This window comes from Nerophis ophidion, linkage group LG08 (assembly GCF_033978795.1).
Source record: "Nerophis ophidion isolate RoL-2023_Sa linkage group LG08, RoL_Noph_v1.0, whole genome shotgun sequence".
Taxonomy (NCBI): domain Eukaryota; kingdom Metazoa; phylum Chordata; class Actinopteri; order Syngnathiformes; family Syngnathidae; genus Nerophis; species Nerophis ophidion.
The window spans coordinates 67507579-67530999 of NC_084618.1; the positions used below are offsets into that span (position 1 = coordinate 67507579).

The 23421-nt window shown below is 46.4% G+C and overlaps 1 protein-coding gene across 1 annotated transcript in view; it reads right to left on the minus strand.

The window, feature by feature from the left end:
* Nucleotides 1–460: 460 nt before the first annotated feature.
* LOC133558455 (KN motif and ankyrin repeat domain-containing protein 1-like) overlaps nucleotides 461–23421 on the minus strand; it is a 61092-nt gene continuing 38131 nt past the window's right edge. Inside the window, exons 3-10 of the mRNA XM_061909837.1 lie at nucleotides 22346–22489; nucleotides 22158–22245; nucleotides 20337–20544; nucleotides 18233–18375; nucleotides 6153–6353; nucleotides 5248–5346; nucleotides 2368–4550; nucleotides 461–2071 (exon numbers count right to left, since the gene is read on the minus strand). Of these exons, the coding sequence (XP_061765821.1) occupies nucleotides 4521–4550; nucleotides 5248–5346; nucleotides 6153–6353; nucleotides 18233–18375; nucleotides 20337–20544; nucleotides 22158–22245; nucleotides 22346–22489 (913 nt within the window). The 3' untranslated portion in view covers nucleotides 461–2071; nucleotides 2368–4520. The remainder of the gene's footprint in view (nucleotides 2072–2367; nucleotides 4551–5247; nucleotides 5347–6152; nucleotides 6354–18232; nucleotides 18376–20336; nucleotides 20545–22157; nucleotides 22246–22345; nucleotides 22490–23421) is intronic.

Sequence of the window (23421 nt, forward strand, 5' to 3'; positions counted from 1 at the left end):
TAGTATCTAGTAACATTCATAATAACATGTAATATATACATGATGTAAGTATATATGTAGTATCTAGTAACATTCATAATAACATGTAATATATACATGATGTAAGTATATATGTAGTATCTAGTAACATTCATAATAACATGTAATATATACATGATGTAGTGTAGTAACATTCCTAATAAGATCATTTGAAGCATACAGCGGTGTATTCATTTCACAACACATCACAACGTTCACTTTCCCTTCAACAACATCAACACTACTAATCATGGCAGACAACAAATAGCACTTTAGGACAAATAATGATCCGGAACCATACATTTTTGAGCCTGAACATAATGAGGATGACTACAACTTTTAGAGGAATCAAAAACATCAAAACTATGAATATAATACAAAGTACAAAAGCAGTGAAGTTGTCACCTTGTGTAAATGCTAAATAAAAAGAGAATACAACAAATCATTTTCAACTTATATTTTATTGAATAGACTGCAAATGTAACAGAGGTCATTTATGATCTCAATATCTTGCTGTCTTACTACTGTTCTTATTTTAATGTCATTTTATCTCATTTATTACATTTACACATTATGTAATGTGCCCCTTTATTTCACAATTTGTATTATTCTAAGTTCAGTACTGTCATTTCCTACATTTTTTTTATGGTCATTGAACGTCACATGTCACAGCGGACTTCCAGGCTGGGACACGTGTGTCCTCAGTCTGCTGTCTACCATGTGACCTAAGTTGGTAGTCAGTCTGCTGTCTACCATGTGACCTAAGTTGGTAGTCAGTCTGTTGTCTACCACGTGACCTAAGTTGGTAGTCAGTCTGCTGTCTACCATGTGACCTAAGTTGGTAGTCAGTCTGTTGTCTACCACGTGACCTAAGTTGGTAGTCAGTCTGCTGTCTACCATGTGACCTAAGTTGGTAGTCAGTCTGCATGTGACCTAAGTTGGTAGTCAGTCTGTTGTCTACCATGTGACCTAAGTTGGTAGTCAGTCTGCATGTGACCTAAGTTGGTAGTCAGTCTGTTGTCTACCACGTGACCTAAGTTGGTAGTCAGTCTGCTGTCTACCACGTGACCTAAGTTGGTAGTCAGTCTGTTGTCTACCACGTGACCTAAGTTGGTAGTCAGTCTGTTGTCTACCACGTGACCTAAGTTGGTAGTCAGTCTGCTGTCTACCATGTGACCTAAGTTGGTAGTCAGTCTGCTGTCTACCACGTGACCTAAGTTGGTAGTCAGTCTGTTGTCTACCACGTGACCTAAGTCTGTAGTCAGTCTGTTGTCTACCACGTGACCTAAGTTGGTAGTCAGTCTGTTGTCTACCACGTGACCTAAGTTGGTAGTCAGTCTGCATGTGACCTAAGTTGGTAGTCAGTCTGCATGTGACCTAAGTTGGTAGTCAGTCTGTTGTCTACCACGTGACCTAAGTTGGTAGTCAGTCTGCATGTGACCTAAGTTGGTAGTCAGTCTGCTGTCTACCATGTGACCTAAGTTGGTAGTCAGTCTGCTGTCTACCATGTGACCTAAGTTGGTAGTCAGTCTGCTGTCTACCACGTGACCTAAGTTGGTAGTCAGTCTGCATGTGACCTAAGTTGGTAGTCAGTCTGTTGTCTACCACGTGACCTAAGTTGGTAGTCAGTCTGCATGTGACCTAAGTTGGTAGTCAGTCTGCATGTGACCTAAGTTGGTAGTCAGTCTGCATGTGACCTAAGTTGGTAGTTAGTCTGCTGTCTACCACGTGACCTAAGTTGGTAGTCAGTCTGCATGTGACCTAAGTTGGTAGTCAGTCTGCATGTGACCTAAGTTGGTAGTCAGTCTGTTGTCTACCACGTGACCTAAGTTGGTAGTCAGTCTGCATGTGACCTAAGTTGGTAGTCAGTCTGCTGTCTACCATGTGACCTAAGTTGGTAGTCAGTCTGCTGTCTACCATGTGACCTAAGTTGGTAGTCAGTCTGCTGTCTACCACGTGACCTAAGTTGGTAGTCAGTCTGCATGTGACCTAAGTTGGTAGTCAGTCTGCATGTGACCTAAGTTGGTAGTCAGTCTGTTGTCTACCACGTGACCTAAGTTGGTAGTCAGTCTGCATGTGACCTAAGTTGGTAGTCAGTCTGCTGTCTACCACGTGACCTAAGTTGGTAGTCAGTCTGCATGTGACCTAAGTTGGTAGTCAGTCTGTTGTCTACCATGTGACCTAAGTTGGTAGTCAGTCTGCATGTGACCTAAGTTGGTAGTCAGTCTGCATGTGACCTAAGTTGGTAGTCAGTCTGCATGTGACCTAAGTTGGTAGTCAGTCTGCATGTGACCTAAGTTGGTAGTCAGTCTGCATGTGACCTAAGTTGGTAGTCAGTCTGCATGTGACCTAAGTTGGTAGTCAGTCTGCATGTGACCTAAGTTGGTAGTCAGTCTGCATGTGACCTAAGTTGGTAGTCAGTCTGCATGTGACCTAAGTTGGTAGTTAGTCTGCTGTCTACCACGTGACCTAAGTTGGTAGTCAGTCTGCATGTGACCTAAGTTGGTAGTCAGTCTGCATGTGACCTAAGTTGGTAGTCAGTCTGTTGTCTACCACGTGACCTAAGTTGGTAGTCAGTCTGCATGTGACCTAAGTTGGTAGTCAGTCTGCTGTCTACCATGTGACCTAAGTTGGTAGTCAGTCTGCTGTCTACCATGTGACCTAAGTTGGTAGTCAGTCTGCTGTCTACCACGTGACCTAAGTTGGTAGTCAGTCTGCATGTGACCTAAGTTGGTAGTCAGTCTGCATGTGACCTAAGTTGGTAGTCAGTCTGTTGTCTACCACGTGACCTAAGTTGGTAGTCAGTCTGCATGTGACCTAAGTTGGTAGTCAGTCTGCTGTCTACCACGTGACCTAAGTTGGTAGTCAGTCTGCATGTGACCTAAGTTGGTAGTCAGTCTGTTGTCTACCATGTGACCTAAGTTGGTAGTCAGTCTGCATGTGACCTAAGTTGGTAGTCAGTCTGTTGTCTACCATGTGACCTAAGTTGGTAGTCAGTCTGCATGTGACCTAAGTTGGTAGTCAGTCTGCATGTGACCTAAGTTGGTAGTCAGTCTGTTGTCTACCATGTGACCTAATTTGGTAGTCAGTCTGCATGTGACCTAAGTTGGTAGTCAGTCTGCATGTGACCTAAGTTGGTAGTCAGTCTGCATGTGACCTAAGTTGGTAGTCAGTCTGTTGTCTACCATGTGACCTAAGTTGGTAGTCAGTCTGCATGTGACCTAAGTTGGTAGTCAGTCTGCATGTGACCTAAGTTGGTAGTCAGTCTGCATGTGACCTAAGTTGGTAGTCAGTCTGCATGTGACCTAAGTTGGTAGTCAGTCTGTTGTCTACCATGTGACCTAAGTTGGTAGTCAGTCTGTTGTCTACCACGTGACCTAAGTTGGTAGTCAGTCTGTTGTCTACCACGTGACCTAAGTTGGTAGTCAGTCTGCATGTGACCTAAGTTGGTAGTCAGTCTGTTGTCTACCACGTGACCTAAGTTGGTAGTCAGTCTGCATGTGACCTAAGTTGGTAGTCAGTCTGTTGTCTACCACGTGACCTAAGTTGGTAGTCAGTCTGCATGTGACCTAAGTTGGTAGTCAGTCTGTTGTCTACCACGTGACCTAAGTTGGTAGTCAGTCTGCATGTGACCTAAGTTGGTAGTCAGTCTGCATGTGACCTAAGTTGGTAGTCAGTCTGCATGTGACCTAAGTTGGTAGTCAGTCTGCATGTGACCTAAGTTGGTAGTCAGTCTGCTGTCTACCACGTGACCTAAGCTCAGTACCCAAACTACTCATTTACATGCTTAGTTCCCTGGAAGGAAGCGCAGATGTGGGGACCCCCTGGAAGGGACTAGAGATGTGGGGATCCATGTGGGGACCCCTGGAAGGGACTAGAGATGTGGGGATCCATGTGGGGACCCCTGGAAGGGACTAGAGATGTGGGGATCCATGTGGGGGACCCCTGGAAGGGACTAGAGATGTGGGGATCCATGTGGGGACCCCTGGAAGGGACTAGAGATGTGGGGATCCATGTGGGGACCCCTGGAAGGGACTAGAGATGTGGGGATCCATGTGGGGGACCCCTGGAAGGGACTAGAGATGTGGGGATCCATGTGGGGGACCCCCTGGAAGCGACTAGAGATGTGGGGATCCATGTGGGGGACCCCTGGAAGGGACTAGAGATGTGGGGGTCCATGTGGGGGACCCCTGGAAGGGACTAGAGATGTGGGGATCCATGTGGGGGACCCCCTGGAAGGGACTAGAGATGTGGGGATCCATGTGGGGACCCCCTGGAAGGGACTAGAGATGTGGGGGTCCATGTGGGGGACCCCCTGGAAGGGACTAGAGATGTGGGGTATGGGGTGCAGAAGAATGTGAGAGTCCATGTGGGCCAGCAGGGATCATCTTCATGGACACCATTTCTATTTGGCACACTTCACCTCACACTGGATTATTTGATCTGACAGTCAATTATTTGATCTGAGAGTGGATTATGGTTGGATGGCGACCATTCTGGGTTCATCCATCAGAGTGTTGGCACTGGTGGTCCTGTCAACACAAGTGGGAGGCAGTGAGGTGACATGTGACATGTGACATGTGACATGTGACATGTGACATGTGACATGTGACATGTGACATGTGACACGTGACATGTGACATGTGACACGTGACATGTGAAACGGGACATGTGACATGTGACATGTGACATGTGACACGTGACATGTGACATGTGACACGTGACATGTGAAACGGGACATGTGACATGTGACACGTGATACGTGACATGTGACATGTGACACGTGATACGTGACATGTGACATGTGACACGTGACATGTGACACGTGACATGTGACACGTGACATGTGACATGTGACATGTGACATGTGACACGTCACATGTGACACGTGACACGTGACATGTGACGTGACATGTGACACGTGACATGTGACATGTGACACGTGACATGTGACACGTGACATGTGACATGTGACATGTGACACGTCACATGTGACACGTGACATGTGACGTGACGTGACACGTGACATGTGACATGTGACACGTGACATGTGACACGTGACATGTGACACGTGACATGTGACACGTGATACGTGACATGTGACACGTGACATGTGACACGTGACACATGACATGTGACACGTGACATGTGACACGTGACATGTGACACGTGATACATGACATGTGACACGTGACATGTGACACGTGACATAGTGTTTCAGTCACCTACCTCATTGAGTCCTCTGGAGAAGTTGGTGCGTGCGTACAGAAGCGCCGCAATGTCGTGATGGCCCGTCTCCATGGCGATGGACAAGGCGGTGCTCTGGTCCTGGTGTGGCACACAACACAATCATGATGACCACACCCTTATGTATCCAAAGTGGGCGTGGCACACAACACAATCATGATGACCACACCCTTATGTATCCAAAGTGGGCGTGGCACACAACACAATCATGATGACCACACCCTTATGTATCCAAAGTGGGCGTGGCACACAACACAATCATGATGACCACACCCTTATGTATCCAAAGTGGGCGTGGCACACAACACAATCATGATGACCACACCCTTATGTATCCAAAGTGGGCGTGGCACACAACACAATCATGATGACCACACCCTTATGTATCCAAAGTGGGCGTGGCACACAACACAATCATGATGACCACACCCTTATGTATCCAAAGTGGGCGTGGCACACAACACAATCATGATGACCACACCCTTATGTATCCAAAGTGGGCGTGGCACACAACACAATCATGATGACCACACCCTTATGTATCCAAAGTGGGCGTGGCACACAACACAATCATGATGACCACACCCTTATGTATCCAAAGTGGGCGTGGCACACAACACAATCATGATGACCACACCCTTATGTATCCAAAGTGGGCGTGGCACACAACACAATCATGATGACCACACCCTTATGTATCCAAAGTGGGCGTGGCACACAACACAATCATGATGACCACACCCTTATGTATCCAAAGTGGGCGTGGCACACAACACAACCATGATGACCACACCCTAATGTATCCAAAGTGGGCGTGGCACACAACACAACCATGATGAGTGTGCACGCTGGTATGATAAGCAAAGTGGGCGTGGCTAGTGACTCACGCTGTCCTGCAGCAGGGGGTCACAGTCGGGCTGGTCCAGCAGCAACTTGACCATGGCGGTGTGTCCGTGCTCGCTGGCACACATCAGCGCCGTGGAGCCCTCGTCGTCCTGAAGGTTGACCTTTGCCCCGCGGGCCAGGAGGGCTCGCACCATGTCCACACGGCTGTGACTGACCGCCAGCATCAGCGCCGTCTGACCAGCCTGGACACAACATTTGAAGACATCTTTGACGTCCAATACACAAGTTGAAGTTACATTAATACAATTCTTTTATTTGACTTTATTGTCTGTTTATTTGGATTTTAGCTATTTTTAAATCATAACAATAATATATATATATATATATATATATATATATATATATATATATATATATATATATATATATATATATATATATATATATTATATCCAAATTACAATAATTATTTATACATTTTATTATTTTTTATTTTTGGTTGAATTTATTGTATTCTACTTTATTATTGCATTTATTTTTAAGTTAGAAACATTATATATATTTATTCTATTATATTTAGTTAAAATTAAATACATCAAAAGAAATTCAGTTGAGTTTATGTTTTATTTTAGTTTAGTTTAATTTAATAATTAAAAAAAACCCTCTTCTGATTCTGATTTAGTCTATTTTTTTAAATAATTTTTAAAATTTTATTTGCATTCATACATAACACGAAAGAGACACCCTCAGGGGCGCCCGAGAGAGAGAGAGAGAGAGGGGGCGGGGGTGTAGAATGAAATTTCCTGGTAAGGACCCCTGCAATTGGACAATTGACTACGAGTGCAGTCTGCAACTGTGGCAAAGTCTGCAAAAACTGGTCTAAAGATACCTCAGAGCAAAATGGGCTGCCTAAGGAAACCCTCGGCACAACGCACAGTGCCAGGACCCTGTACGTCACCTGAAGAGATGGAGGAGGATCCAGGCCCGGACACTCCCCAGGGTGCCCAGAACCTCCAAGCACCACCACCGGTGCAACCCCAAAGCAGAGCATCAGAGCATAGTGGTATATTGCAGCGGGCCACAATATCCCACCATGATCCGACAAGGAGTCAGAGTGGCAACAGTTTGAAGATGCTAATGCAGCCCTGGATGCAACAGCCAAGGGTGATGTGGTCCAGAGGCTCAAGACAATGAGCACATTCATAATAAGCATTGCATCAGACAGGTTTGGCATGGAGGAACAACTGCAGCACCAATTCCAAACCGGCCAGAAACCAAGATTTCCCAACTCAGACAAGAACTGAGAGTCCTCAGGAGCCAGTACAGGAAGGCGAGCGACGATGAGAAGGCAGCCTTGGCAGAACTGAGGGGTGTGGTAAGGGATAGGCTACTCACCCTGCGAAGTGTGCCCAGTGACACAGGAAGAGAGGCAAGCACAGGGCCTTAAGGGATCGGCTACTCACCCTGCGGTGTGCCAAGTGACACAGGAAGAGAGGCAAGCACAGTGCCTTAAGGGATCGGCTACTCACCCTGCGGTGTGCCAAGTGACACAGGAAGAGAGGCAAGCACAGTGCCTTAAGGGATAGGCTACTCACCCTGCGGCGTGCCCAGTGACACAGGAAGAGAGGCAAGCACAGGGCCTTAAGGGATCGGCTACTCACCCTGCGGTGTGCCAAGTGACACAGGAAGAGAGGCAAGCACAGTGCCTTAAGGGATCGGCTACTCACCCTGCGACGTGCTCAGTGACACAGGAAGAGAGGCAAGCACAGTGCCTTAAGGGATCGGCTACTCACCCTGCGGTGTGCCAAGTGACACAGGAAGAGAGGCAAGCACAGTGCCTTAAGGGATCGGCTACTCACCCTGCGACGTGCCCAGTGACACAGGAAGAGAGGCAAGCACAGGGCCTTAAGGGATCGGCTACTCACCCTGCGGTGTGCCAAGTGACACAGGAAGAGAGGCAAGCACAGTGCCTTAAGGGATAGGCTACTCACCCTGCGACGTGCCCAGTGACACAGGAAGAGAGGCAAGCACAGGGCCTTAAGGGATCGGCTACTCACCCTGCGGCGTGCCCAGTGACACAGGAAGAGAGGCAAGCACAGGGCCTTAAGGGATCGGCTACTCACCCTGCGGTGTGCCAAGTGACACAGGAAGAGAGGCAAGCACAGTGCCTTAAGGGATCGGCTACTCACCCTGCGACGTGCTCAGTGACACAGGAAGAGAGGCAAGCACAGTGCCTTAAGGGATCGGCTACTCACCCTGCGGTGTGCCAAGTGACACAGGAAGAGAGGCAAGCACAGTGCCTTAAGGGATCGGCTACTCACCCTGCGACGTGCTCAGTGACACAGGAAGAGAGGCAAGCACAGTGCCTTAAGGGATCGGCTACTCACCCTGCGGTGTGCCAAGTGACACAGGAAGAGAGGCAAGCACAGTGCCTTAAGGGATCGGCTACTCACCCTGCGACGTGCCCAGTGACACAGGAAGAGAGGCAAGCACAGGGCCTTAAGGGATCGGCTACTCACCCTGCGGTGTGCCAAGTGACACAGGAAGAGAGGCAAGCACAGTGCCTTAAGGGATAGGCTACTCACCCTGCGACGTGCCCAGTGACACAGGAAGAGAGGCAAGCACAGGGCCTTAAGGGATCGGCTACTCACCCTGCGGCGTGCCCAGTGACACAGGAAGAGAGGCAAGCACAGGGCCTTAAGGGATCGGCTACTCACCCTGCGGTGTGCCAAGTGACACAGGAAGAGAGGCAAGCACAGTGCCTTAAGGGATCGGCTACTCACCCTGCGACGTGCCCAGTGACACAGGAAGAGAGGCACGCACAGTGCCTTAAGGGATAGGCTACTCACCCTGCGGTGTGCCAAGTGACACAGGAAGAGAGGCAAGCACAGTGCCTTAAGGGATCGGCTACTCACCCTGCGACGTGCCCAGTGACACAGGAAGAGAGGCACGCACAGTGCCTTAAGGGATAGGCTACTCACCCTGCGACGTGCCCAGTGACACAGGAAGAGAGGCAAGCACAGTGCCTTAAGGGATAGGCTACTCACCCTGCGACGTGGCCAGTGACACAGGAAGAGAGGCACGCACAGTGCCTTAAGGGATCGGCTACTCACCCTGCGACGTGCCCAGTGACACAGGAAGAGAGGCAAGCACAGGGCCTTAAGGGATCGGCTACTCACCCTGCGACGTGCCCAGTGACACAGGAAGAGAGGCAAGCACAGTGCCTTAAGGGATAGGCTACTCACCCTGCGACGTGCCCAGTGACACAGGAAGAGAGGCAAGCACAGGGCCTTAAGGGATCGGCTACTCACCCTGCGGTGTGCCAAGTGACACAGGAAGAGAGGCAAGCACAGTGCCTTAAGGGATAGGCTACTCACCCTGCGACGTGCCCAGTGACACAGGAAGAGAGGCAAGCACAGTGCCTTAAGAGATAGGCTACTCACCCTGCGACGTGCCCAGTGACACAGGAAGAGAGGCAAGCACAGGGCCTTAAGGGATCGGCTACTCACCCTGCGGTGTGCCAAGTGACACAGGAAGAGAGGCAAGCACAGTGCCTTAAGGGATCGGCTACTCACCCTGCGACGTGCCCAGTGACACAGGAAGAGAGGCAAGCACAGGGCCTTAAGGGATCGGCTACTCACCCTGCGGTGTGCCAAGTGACACAGGAAGAGAGGCAAGCACAGTGCCTTAAGGGATAGGCTACTCACCCTGCGACGTGCCCAGTGACACAGGAAGAGAGGCAAGCACAGGGCCTTAAGGGATCGGCTACTCACCCTGCGGCGTGCCCAGTGACACAGGAAGAGAGGCAAGCACAGGGCCTTAAGGGATCGGCTACTCACCCTGCGGTGTGCCAAGTGACACAGGAAGAGAGGCAAGCACAGTGCCTTAAGGGATCGGCTACTCACCCTGCGACGTGCCCAGTGACACAGGAAGAGAGGCACGCACAGTGCCTTAAGGGATAGGCTACTCACCCTGCGGTGTGCCAAGTGACACAGGAAGAGAGGCAAGCACAGTGCCTTAAGGGATAGGCTACTCACCCTGCGACGTGGCCAGTGACACAGGAAGAGAGGCACGCACAGTGCCTTAAGGGATCGGCTACTCACCCTGCGACGTGCCCAGTGACACAGGAAGAGAGGCAAGCACAGGGCCTTAAGGGATCGGCTACTCACCCTGCGACGTGCCCAGTGACACAGGAAGAGAGGCAAGCACAGTGCCTTAAGGGATAGGCTACTCACCCTGCGACGTGCCCAGTGACACAGGAAGAGAGGCAAGCACAGGGCCTTAAGGGATCGGCTACTCACCCTGCGGTGTGCCAAGTGACACAGGAAGAGAGGCAAGCACAGTGCCTTAAGGGATAGGCTACTCACCCTGCGACGTGCCCAGTGACACAGGAAGAGAGGCAAGCACAGTGCCTTAAGGGATAGGCTACTCACCCTGCGACGTGCCCAGTGACACAGGAAGAGAGGCAAGCACAGGGCCTTAAGGGATCGGCTACTCACCCTGCGGTGTGCCAAGTGACACAGGAAGAGAGGCAAGCACAGTGCCTTAAGGGATCGGCTACTCACCCTGCGACGTGCCCAGTGACACAGGAAGAGAGGCAAGCACAGGGCCTTAAGGGATCGGCTACTCACCCTGCGGTGTGCCAAGTGACACAGGAAGAGAGGCAAGCACAGTGCCTTAAGGGATAGGCTACTCACCCTGCGACGTGCCCAGTGACACAGGAAGAGAGGCAAGCACAGGGCCTTAAGGGATCGGCTACTCACCCTGCGGCGTGCCCAGTGACACAGGAAGAGAGGCAAGCACAGGGCCTTAAGGGATCGGCTACTCACCCTGCGGTGTGCCAAGTGACACAGGAAGAGAGGCAAGCACAGTGCCTTAAGGGATCGGCTACTCACCCTGCGACGTGCCCAGTGACACAGGAAGAGAGGCAAGCACAGTGCCTTAAGGGATAGGCTACTCACCCTGCGACGTGCCCAGTGACACAGGAAGAGAGGCAAGCACAGGGCCTTAAGGGATCGGCTACTCACCCTGCGACGTGCCCAGTGACACAGGAAGAGAGGCAAGCACAGGGCCTACATTGCAAATCCATTTGGATTCACAGGGAAGCTGCTGGGAGAGAAGTGCAGTAGTCAGCTCTCATGTCACGAGGACATCAACCTCCACATCAAGAACACCTACAGCGACGGCATGAGACAGCGAGACCTCGGCCACTGTGCAGCCCTCACATGCCCACTAGAACCCTGCACCCTGTTTGGCATCAGTGAACCCAACCTGAAGGAAGTTAAGGAGGTAATCAAGTCTGCCAGAACAACAGCAGCACCAGGCCCAAGTGGAGATCCATTCAAGGTCTTCAAACAGTGTCCCCGCCTGTTAGAGGTGCTGACACAGCACCAGACTTCTGAAGATACTTTCTCATCAGCAGAATCTCTGTAGAGCAGGACTTCCCTGGCCCAGGAAACCTTCAACTCCTCTGCCAGACTACTAAAAGGAAGCTGCAGCTTGGTGTTGTGCCCAAACAAAGCAATGCAGTTCAGGCTCCGTGGCAGACCCAGCCACCTGCGCAAGGGACAAGCTGATCGTCCTCTCAAAAACCTCCACGATGGTCATTGGGAATTCGTACATCAGCAGCGACCGGAGGAGACGAGGCAGGATGCCATGCTGATATATCCAGGCCTTCAACTTCCCAGGAAGTCCTGACTTGTCCACAGCTGAGAGCCACATGTTGAGGTTATCGCTGGTAGCTTGACATGCAGCGATATCCTTCAGATCGCTAGTGAAGCTTCCCCAGGCTCTTCTCTGGCTTTTCTGACACAGATGGAATTTGAGTGTCTGCCGGACTGAAGCGAAAATGGTCGATTACCTTTCCTTTCCTCAAGACCAAGGACCTGGACTTAGCAAGTTTGAAGCTCTTTCTCGCCCAACTAATGAGTCGATCAAGGCCTGGAAAGAGCCATCTGCATCCAGGCACTGATGTTGTAGTTACCTTGAGATCATCCATGAATGCTCTAATCGGAGGTTGCTGGGTGCCAGATTTGGACAAAGGGCCTCTCAGCACTCTACTTCCACAGACTTCATGAGTATATTCATGGCCAGTGCAAACATGGACACAGACATGGTACAGCCTGTGATGATGACTCTCCAGACCATGCCAACCTGCTGTTGAAATGCCGGCGGTCAACCTCCAACTAAAGTTGTTGTGATAGTCCAGGATGAGATGCCAATCTTCTCTGGGATGTGGTATGTGCTCAGAGACAAGTCCACCAACTGCTGTGGAATTCATCCATAAGCATTGGCGAGGTCCAGCACAGTACTGCCAAGTTGCCCGTGCTCTCTCGTGCCTCTCGGTTCAGCTGTGTTACCATGCCAGGGTGTTACCATGCCACCGTGTTACCACGCCAGTGTGTTACCACGCCAGGATGTTACCACGCCAGTGTGTTAACACGCCAGTGTGTTACCACGCCAGTGTGTTACCATGCCACTGTGTTACCACGCCAGTGTGTTAACACGCCAGTGTGTTACCATGCCAGTGTGTTAACACGCCAGTGTGTTACCATGCCACTGTGTTACCACGCCAGTGTGTTACCATGCCACTGTGTTACCACGCCAGTGTGTTACCACGCCAGTGTGTTACCACGCCAGTGTGTTAACACGCCAGTGTGTTACCACGCCAGTGTGTTAACACGCCAGGATGTTACCACGCCAGTGTGTTACCACGCCAGTGTGTTAACACGCCAGGATGTTAACACGCCAGTGTGTTACCACGCCACTGTGTTACCACGCCAGTGTGTTACCACGCCACTGTGTTACCACGCCAGTGTGTTAACACGCCAGTGTGTTACCACGCCAGTGTGTTACCACGCCAGTGTGTTAACACGCCAGTGTGTTACCACGCCAGTGTGTTACCACGCCAGTGTGTTAACACGCCAGTGTGTTAACACGCCAGTGTGTTACCACGCCACTGTGTTACCACGCCAGTGTGTTACCACGCCAGTGTGTTACCACGCCAGGATGTTACCATGCCACTGTGTTACCACGCCAGGATGTTACCACGCCACTGTGTTACCACGCCAGTGTGCTAACACGCCAGGATGTTAACACGCCAGTGTGTTACCACGCCACTGTGTTACCACGCCAGTGTGTTACCACGCCACTGTGTTACCACGCCAGTGTGTTACCACGCCAGTGTGTTACCACGCCAGTGTGTTACCACGCCAGTGTGTTAACACGCCAGTGTGTTAACACGCCAGTGTGTTACCACGCCAATGTGTTAACACGCCAGTGTGTTACCACGCCACTGTGTTACCACGCCAGTGTGTTACCACGCCACTGTGTTACCACGCCACTGTGTTACCACGCCAGTGTGTTAACACGCCAGTGTGTTACCACGCCAGTGTGTTACCACGCCAGTGTGTTAACACGCCAGTGTGTTACCACGCCAGTGTGTTACCACGCCAGTGTGTTAACACGCCAGTGTGTTACCACGCCACTGTGTTACCACGCCAGTGTGTTACCACGCCAGTGTGTTAACACGCCAGTGTGTTACCACGCCAGTGTGTTACCACGCCAGTGTGTTAACACGCCAGTGTGTTACCACGCCACTGTGTTACCACGCCAGTGTGTTACCACGCCACTGTGTTACCACGCCAGTGTGTTACCACGCCAGGATGTTACCATGCCACTGTGTTACCACGCCAGGATGTTACCACGCCACTGTGTTACCACGCCAGTGTGTTAACACGCCAGGATGTTACCACGCCAGTGTGTTACCATGCCAGTGTGTTAACACGCCAGGATGTTACCATGCCAGGATGTTTGATACACCCTTGAACTCCTGGGACTCGTCCTTTCTGCACCGAGGTGTCAATATAGGTGTTCTTCAGGAGAAATCCCACAAGGCGATTAGAAAGGATCTTGAAGACGGTCTTGCACTCAACTCTGAGGAGGGAGAATGTCCTGAACTGCTTCATGTTCCTTGCCTACGTCCACTGCTCTTTTCCAGACAACCCGGAAGATCTTCCAAAGATGCTATTATTATTATTATTATTATTATCATTATTATTATTATTATTATTATTATTATTATTATTATTATCATTAGACACTGCGATGAGGTGTCGACTTGTCCAGGGTGCATCCTGCCTTCTGTCCAATTGTAGCTGAGATAGGCTCCAGCAACCCCCGCGACCCCGAAGGGAATAAGCGGTAGAAAATGAATGGATGGATGGATATTACTGGACATGTAGAAATTAAAAACAGTGGAGGGGCTAACCACATATTGTCATTACATATAATAACTAATGCAGATAATAACTAATAACTAATAGAGATAATAAGTATTAGAGATAATAAGTAAGTATAAGTTGTTGTGTCAAGAGGTTTTTATACAACTTTGTATTGTCCGCCATGTTGACAAGGGAACAGCTTGGCCTGTTATACACGCTGCTCACCACTAGAGGGTGCCAGAAGTCCTTTTCATCATCTTCTACTTTCTACTTCATAAATATAAACAGAAGGATGATGTTGCTTAAACAAATGTTGGATTGAATTCCTTGTAATAGCAGTAAAGATCAAAGCAAGTTAAAAGCACTTCAGCATTAAAAGTATACACTTAAAAACCTCTTTCATTGCACAAATATGTACATGTTGTGTACTTCACACACACACACACTTATTGTGTGTGTGTGTGTGTTTTCTTGGTACACAGCAGTCACCACGTGTATTATATATAAATGAAATAATATATAGTATGTGTCAGAGGAGTGACTCACCTGGTTATAATCATGATATACAAACCCTGTTTCCATATGAGTTGGGAAATGGTGTTAGATGTAAATATAAACAGAATACAATGATTTGCAAATCCTTTTCAAGCCATATTCAGTTGAATATGCTACAAAGACAACATATTTCATGTTCAAACTCATAAACATTTTTTTTGTGCAAATAATCATGAACTTTAGAATTTGATGCCAGCAACACGTGACCAAGAAGTTGGGAAAGGTGGCAATAAATACTGATAACGTTGAGGAATGCTTATCAAACACTTATTTGGAACATCCCACAGGTGTGCAGGCTAATTGGGAACAGGTGGGTGCCATGATTGGCTATAAAAACAGCTTCCCAAACATCTTACCTGGAGAAATCACTCCACGTAAGCGGCATGGCCGGAAACCAACATTGAATGACCGTGACCTTCCATCCCTCAGACGGCACTGTATCAAAATCAGACATCAATCTCTAAAGGATATCACCACATGGGCTCAGGAACACTTCATAAAACCACTGTCAGTAACTACAGTTTGTCACTACATCTGTAAGTGCAAGTTAAAGATCTACTATGCAAAGCCAAAGCCATTTATCAACAACATCCAAAAACGCCGCCAGCTTGGCTAAGCCTGAGCTCATCTAAGATGGACTGATGCAAAGTGGAAAAGTGTTCTGTGGTCTGACGAGTCCACATTTCAAATTGTTTTTGGAAATATTTGACATTGTGTCATCCGGACCAAAGGGGAAGTGAACCATCCAGACTATTATCCACGCAAAGTGTAAAAGCCAGCATGTGTGATGGTATGGGGGTGCATTAGTGAACAAGACATGGGTAACTTACACATGTGTGATGGTATGGGGGTGTATTAGTGAACAAGGCATGGGTAACTTACACATGTGTGATGGTATGGGGGTGTATTAGTGAACAAGACATGGGTAACTTACACATATGTGATGGTATGGGGGTGTATTAGTGAACAAGACATGGGTAACTTACACATGTGTGATGGTATGGGGGTGTATTAGTGAACAAGACATGGGTAACTTACACATGTGTGATGGTATGGGGGTGTATTAGTGAACAAGACATGGGTAACTTACACATGTGTGATGGTATGGGGGTGTATTAGTGCCCAAGACATGGGTAACTTACACATGTGTGATGGTATGGGGGTGTATTAGTGAACAAGACATGGGTAACTTACACATGTGTGATGGTATGGGGGTGTATTAGTGAACAAGACATGGGTAACTTACACATGTGTGATGGTATGGGGGTGTATTAGTGCCCAAGGCATGGGTAACTTACACATGTGTGATGGTATGGGGGTGTATTAGTGAACAAGACATGGGTAACTTACACATGTGTGATGGTATGGGGGTGTATTAGTGCCCAAGACATGGGTAACTTACACATGTGTGATGGTATGGGGGTGTATTAGTGAACAAGACATGGGTAACTTACACATGTGTGATGGTATGGGGGTGCATTAGTGCCCAAGGCATGGGTAACTTACACATGTGTGATGGTATGGGGGTGTATTAGTGAACAAGGCATGGGTAACTTACACATGTGTGATGGTATGGGGGTGTATTAGTGCCCAAGGCATGGGTAACTTACACATGTGTGATGGTATGGGGGTGCATTAGTGCCCAAGGCATGGGTAACTTACACATGTGTGATGGTATGGGGGTGTATTAGTGCCCAAGGCATGGGTAACTTACACATGTGTGATGGTATGGGGGTGTATTAGTGCCCAAGGCATGGGTAACTTACACATCTGTGAAGGCACCATTAATGCTGAAAGGTACATACAGCTTTTGGAACAACATATGCTGCCATCTAAGCACCGTCTTTTTCATGGACGCCCCTGCTTATTTCAGCAAGACAAGTGTTACAACAGCGTGGCTTCGTAGTAAAAGAGTGCGGGTACTTTCCTGGCCCGCCTGCAGTCCAGACATGTCTCCCATGGAAAATGTGTGGCGCATTATGAAGCGTAAAATACAACACAGGCAGACCCCGGACTGTTGAAGGACTGAAGCTCTACATAAAACAAGAATGGGAAAGAATTCCACTTTCAAAGCTTCAACAATTAGTTTCCTCAGTTCCCAAACATTTATTGAGTGTTGTTAAAAGAAAAGGTGATGTAACACAGTGGTGAACATGCCCTTTCCCAACTACTTTGGCACGTGTTGCAGCCATGAAATTCTAAAGTTAATTATTATTTGCAAACTACTTATTTTTTTTCAGTTTGAACATGAAATATGTTGTCTTTGTAGCATATTCAACTGAATATGGCTTGAAAAGGATTTGCAAATCATTGTATTCTGTTTATATTTACATCTAACACCATTTACCATGATGATGTATATGATACACACACATATGTGGATGATGTATATGATACACACACATATTGATGATGTATATGATACACACATATGTGGATGATGTATATGATACACACATATATTGATGATGTATATGATACACACATATGTGTGGATGATGTATATGATACACACATATATTGATGATGTATATGATACACACACATATGTGTGGATGATGTATATGATACACACATATGTGGATGATGTATATGATACACACATATGTGGATGATGTATATGATACACACACACATTGATGATGTATATGATACACACATATGTGGATGATGTATATGATACACACATATGTGATGATGTATATGATACACACATATGTGTGGATGATGTATATGATACACACATATATTGATGATGTATATGATACACACATATGTGTGGATGATGTATATGATACACACATATGTGTGGATGATGTATATGATACACACATATGTGATGATGTATATGATACACACATATGTGTGGATGATGTATATGATACACACATATGTGGATGATGTATATGATACACACACATATTGATGATGTATATGATACACACATATGTGGATGATGTATATGATACACACATATGTGATGATGTATATGATACACACATATGTGTGGATGATGTATATGATACACACATATGTGTGGATGATGTATATGATACACACATATGTGTGGATGATGTATATGATACACACACATATTGATGATGTATATGATACACACATATGTGGATGATGTATATGATACACACATATGTGATGATGTATATGATACACACATATGTGTGGATGATGTATATGATACACACATATATTGATGATGTATATGATACACACATACTGTATGTGTGGATGATGTATATGATGTACACACATATGTGTGGATGATGTATATGATACACACATATGTGGATGATGTATATGATGTACACATGAAAGAAGTTAGTCACCTGGCTAGCTTTAGCGTTGACGTCTCCTCTGTCAAAGAGATGTTCCACCACCTTCATGTCCTTCATGTCTTCTACTTCTTGTGTGGAGGCCAGCATGATGGATGTGTAGCCTGCCTTGTTGTGTGTGTTCATCTCACACACCTCTGCACAACAACACACAACTGTGCTGCATGAGCGTACAAACACAAGTTGTGCGTGCACACAAGTACACAACTATGCTGCATGAGTGTACAAACACAAGTTGTGCGTGCACACAAGTACACAACTATGCTGCATGAGTGTACAAACACAAGTTGTGCGTGCACACAAGTACACAACTATGCTGCACGAGCGTACAAACACAAGTTGTGCGTGCACACAAGTACACAACTATGCTGCATGAGCGTACAAAAACAAGTTGTGTGTGCACACAAGTACACAACTATGCTGCATGAGCGTACAAACACAAGTTGTGTGTCCACACAAGTAGACAACTATGCTGCATGAGCGTACAAACACAAGTTGTGCGTGCACACAAGTACACAACTATGCTGCATGAGTGTACAAACACAAGTTGTGCGTGCACACAAGTACACAACTATGCTGCACGAGCGTACAAACACAAGTTGTGCGTGCACACAAGTAGACAACTATGCTACATAAGCGTACAAACACAAGTTGTGTGTGCACACAAGTACACAACTATGCTGCATGAGCGTACAAACACAAGTTGTGCGTGCACACAAGTGCACAACTATGCTGCATGAGCGTACAAACACAAGTTGTGTGTCCACACAAGTAGACAACTATGCTGCATGAGCGTACAAACACAAGTTGTGCGTGCACACAAGTACACAACTATGCTGCATGAGCGTACAAACACAAGTTGTGCGTGCACACAAGTACACAACTATGCTGCACGAGCGTACAAACACAAGTTGTGCGTGCACACAAGTAGACAACTATGCTACATAAGCGTACAAACACAAGTTGTGTGTGCACACAAGTACACAACTATGCTGCATGAGCGTACAAACACAAGTTGTGCGTGCACACAAGTGCACAACTATGCTGCATGAGCGTACAAACACAAGTTGTGTGTCCACACAAGTAGACAACTATGCTGCATGAGCGTACAAACACAAGTTGTGCGTGCACACAAGTACACAACTATGCTGCATGAGTGTACAAACACAAGTTGTGCGTGCACACAAGTACACAACTATGGTGCATGAGCGTACAAACACAAGTTGTGCGTGCACACAAGTACACAACTATGCTGCACGAGCGTACAAACACAAGTTGTGTGTGCACACAAGTACACAACTATGCTGCATGAGCGTACAAACACAAGTTGTGCGTGCACACAAGTGCACAACTATGCTGCACGAGCGTACAAACACAAGTTGTGCGTGCACACAAGTAGACAACTATGCTACATAAGCGTACAAACACAAGTTGTGTGTGCACACAAGTACACAACTATGCTGCATGAGCGTACAAACACAAGTTGTGCGTGCACACAAGTACACAACTATGCTGCACGAGCGTACAAACACAAGTTGTGCGTGCACACAAGTACACAACTATGCTGCATGAGCGTACAAACACAAGTTGTGCGTGCACACAAGTACACAACTATGCTGCATGAGCGTACAAACACAAGTTGTGTGTGCACACAAGTACACAACTATGCTGCATGAGCGTACAAACACAAGTTGTGCGTGCACACAAGTACACAACTATGCTGCATGAGCGTACAAACACAAGTTGTGCGTGCACACAAGTACACAACTATGCTGCATGAGCGTACAAACACAAGTTGTGCGTACACACAAGTACACAACTATGCTGCATGAGCGTACAAACACAAGTTGTGTGTGCACACAAGTACACAACTATGCTGCATGAGTGTACAAACACAAGTTGTGCGTGCACACAAGTACACAACTATGCTGCATGAGCGTACAAACACAAGTTGTGCGTGCACACAAGTACACAACTATGCTGCATGAGCGTACAAACACAAGTTGTGTGTGCACACAAGTACACAACTATGCTGCATGAGTGTACAAACACAAGTTGTGCGTGCACACAAGTACACAACTATGCTGCATGAGCCTACCTCCCTCCAGCAACTTGTGCACCACCTGGAAGTTGGCGTGTGAGACGCTGTAGTGCAGAGTTGTGTTGCCGTTGCTGTCGGCCATGTTGACCACAAGACGCAGCAGCCGGTCAGAGATCATCCTCAAGTTGGACATGAAGTCTTCTACCAAGTCTGCACTCGCACACTTGCCACTGGACACTGACATCCACTCCTCCTGCACCTCACGCTGCAAACACACACACACACACACACACACACACACACACACACACACACACACACACACACACATGAGTCAATGTTACAACTTCATCTTATTAATGAGTGAACTGGCACTGGTACTATAATATTGGTATCTGGACAACCCTGGTGTATATAAATATAGTTCATATTTTATATTTATATTTTATTTCTGAAATATAAGAATGGATTTCAAATTGGGATGAATGGGCGTAAGGGACAAGCGGTAGAAAACGGATGGCTGGGTAAAACGGGTGGAAAGGGGACAATGGGTGTTATTTCATGTCAAGAGGGCTCCAATAATGTTCTAGGAAGTATTTGTCTCTGTGGGTGGAGGTGGGCGGCCAACATGCAAACAAATAGCAGATGTCAGCTCAGGTGTAGATCAAGGGTGTCCTAACTTTCTGACTTGGGAGCACAAAGTCTTACAGTCTACTCTGCTTTCTTGTATTATATCCAAATACATGTCCTGCTGACTACATCTTGTACTCATAGAACTCATATACCATTGATAGAAGGGATATATCAGTAATAGAAGGGATATACCATTAATAGAATGCATATACCAGTAATAGAAGGGATATACCATTAATAGAATGCATATATCAGTAATAGAAGGGATATACCAGTAATAGAAGGGATATACCATTAATAGAATGCATATACCAGTAATAGAAGGGATATACCATTAATAGAATGCATATATCAGTAATAGAAGGGATATACCAGTAATAGAAGGGATATACCATTAATAGAATGCATATACCAGTAATAGAAGGGATATATTATTAATAGAATGGATATATAATTGGATAATAAGAGTGTGAGAGTGTAAGCTGCTTAGAGAAGCAGCGTGCAGCAAACATGTTTACTACGTGTGGAGAGTGTCTGAGGTTTTTCCCATCATGCACTCTAATGGATTTCAATCGCTGTCATTCTGACTTTTTTATGGGGCTTGGACATTTTTCATAATATCCACAAAGTTCAGTGAGCACCTTTATGTTAGTTGCATTTTTATGTATTTCTTTTTTTTGCACCATGACTAGGGAAGGTTGTTTGGGTTGTGTCATATAAGTAAATGCTGTGCTGTTAAGGTTAGTTACTCACATTGTCAGCAAGGTGGCAGCAGATCAGTAGCATTCTAAAAGCTGCGGTGTATTTCAAACAAATTTGTAGTTTATCGGCATGATGTTTTAATTGAAGTCAAAATCCAAACAGTTGTTCTTTGTCTTATTTTGAAACATTTCCTGAACATTCCATGAAGATCCACCCAGAACTTGTTGAGTTACGTTGCTACCTGACTTAGTGAGTGACTCCTACACCAGGTAACAATTACAGCGCTATTATGCATACAAATAATCGTGATAATAATAATAATTATATTTGTTTAAAAAAAATGAGTACATTTAAAGGATTATTTTGTTATTGAAATGTTGAGTCATTGAAGTGAAAATGAAAAAAGTATTGTGTTAAAATACAATAACTGTGTTGTGTTTCAATGACATCAAGCACGCCTACATTTGTATTTGTGGAATATTTACTTGGAATTGTTTGAATGACATCAGCAAACATTCTGAAAGTCAGCATTTGTCTGCTCACCAACTCTCTGCTGGGTAAACGCTTGCCCTCATTCAGGTGTGTCTTGAGGGTGTGGCACGCTGACAGCATGCCCTCTGAGAACTTGTACCTTTACACACACACACACACACACACACACACACACACACACACGGTGGTCAAAGTGGCGAGTCGCGACATAAGAAGGGGCGCCCAAAAGCCCAGAATACCTTTTGGTGATTTGGGACTTTGGGGAGCCTTTGGTTGCCTTAGTGGTGGCGCTCTTGAGCCGTCTGGGCGGTGCCACATCCTGAGGAGACTTCCTGATTGGCCCTCGCTCCGCCTCCTTTTTGTCACGTGACACAGGGTTCAACCTTTTTGCCAGAAACAGAATGATTACGAGGAGATGAAGTAAAGATTGTGTGTGAACGCTCAACTGAAATAAGATGAATGTAGAAATGGTTTGAATGTTGAAGAGCTGACGCTAAGCTAACATGCTATTGGAATGTAGAAATGGTTTGAAAGTTGAATAGCTGATGCTAAGCTAACATGCTATTGGAATGTAGAAATGGTTTGAAAGTTGAAGGAGTTTTAAGGTATAATCTTGTCAGGGAGGTGAAGAGCAGAAGCTGTGCTGAATGCTAAATGTAGCTACAGTTAAGAGTTAGCATACAGTTAAGAGTTAGCATACTTCAAGACGTTACAAAGAATTTATGGGTTTTGGCCGTAAATATATTACATTAGCGTCAATGTGAGCATAACAAGTTAGCATGCTAACAAGGAAGCAAATAGCACTCTTCTAACATGGCGTCAAGGAACAAAATTCGTAATTATTAGGTTAAAACGTAGAAAATTAGCTAAAATGCTAGCATGCTAACATTTTATGCTAACTTTAGCAGCGTACCTATAATCTGGCGACCTGAAGCAAAATCTATGATTATTAGGTTGAACTTACAAAATTAGCTAAAAATGCAAGCTTAAAATATTAGCATATTAACATTAGCATGCAAACAGGGGAAAAAGTAGTACACTTCTAAGATGGAGCCAAGTCATACAATCCATGACTGTTAGGTCCTAAAGTATCCTAAAGTATGCTAACAGGGGAACAGCTAGCATGTTTTTCAGATGGCACCAAGTAACAAAGTCCATGATTATTCAGTTAAAAAGTACAGAATTAGCCAAATGTTAGCATTTTAACATTAGCATGCTTACAGGGAATCAGCTTGCATAAAAATCAGACGATATCAAGTAACCAAATCCTTGCTTAGTAGTTTCAAAACCAGACAATTAGCTAAAATGCCAGCAC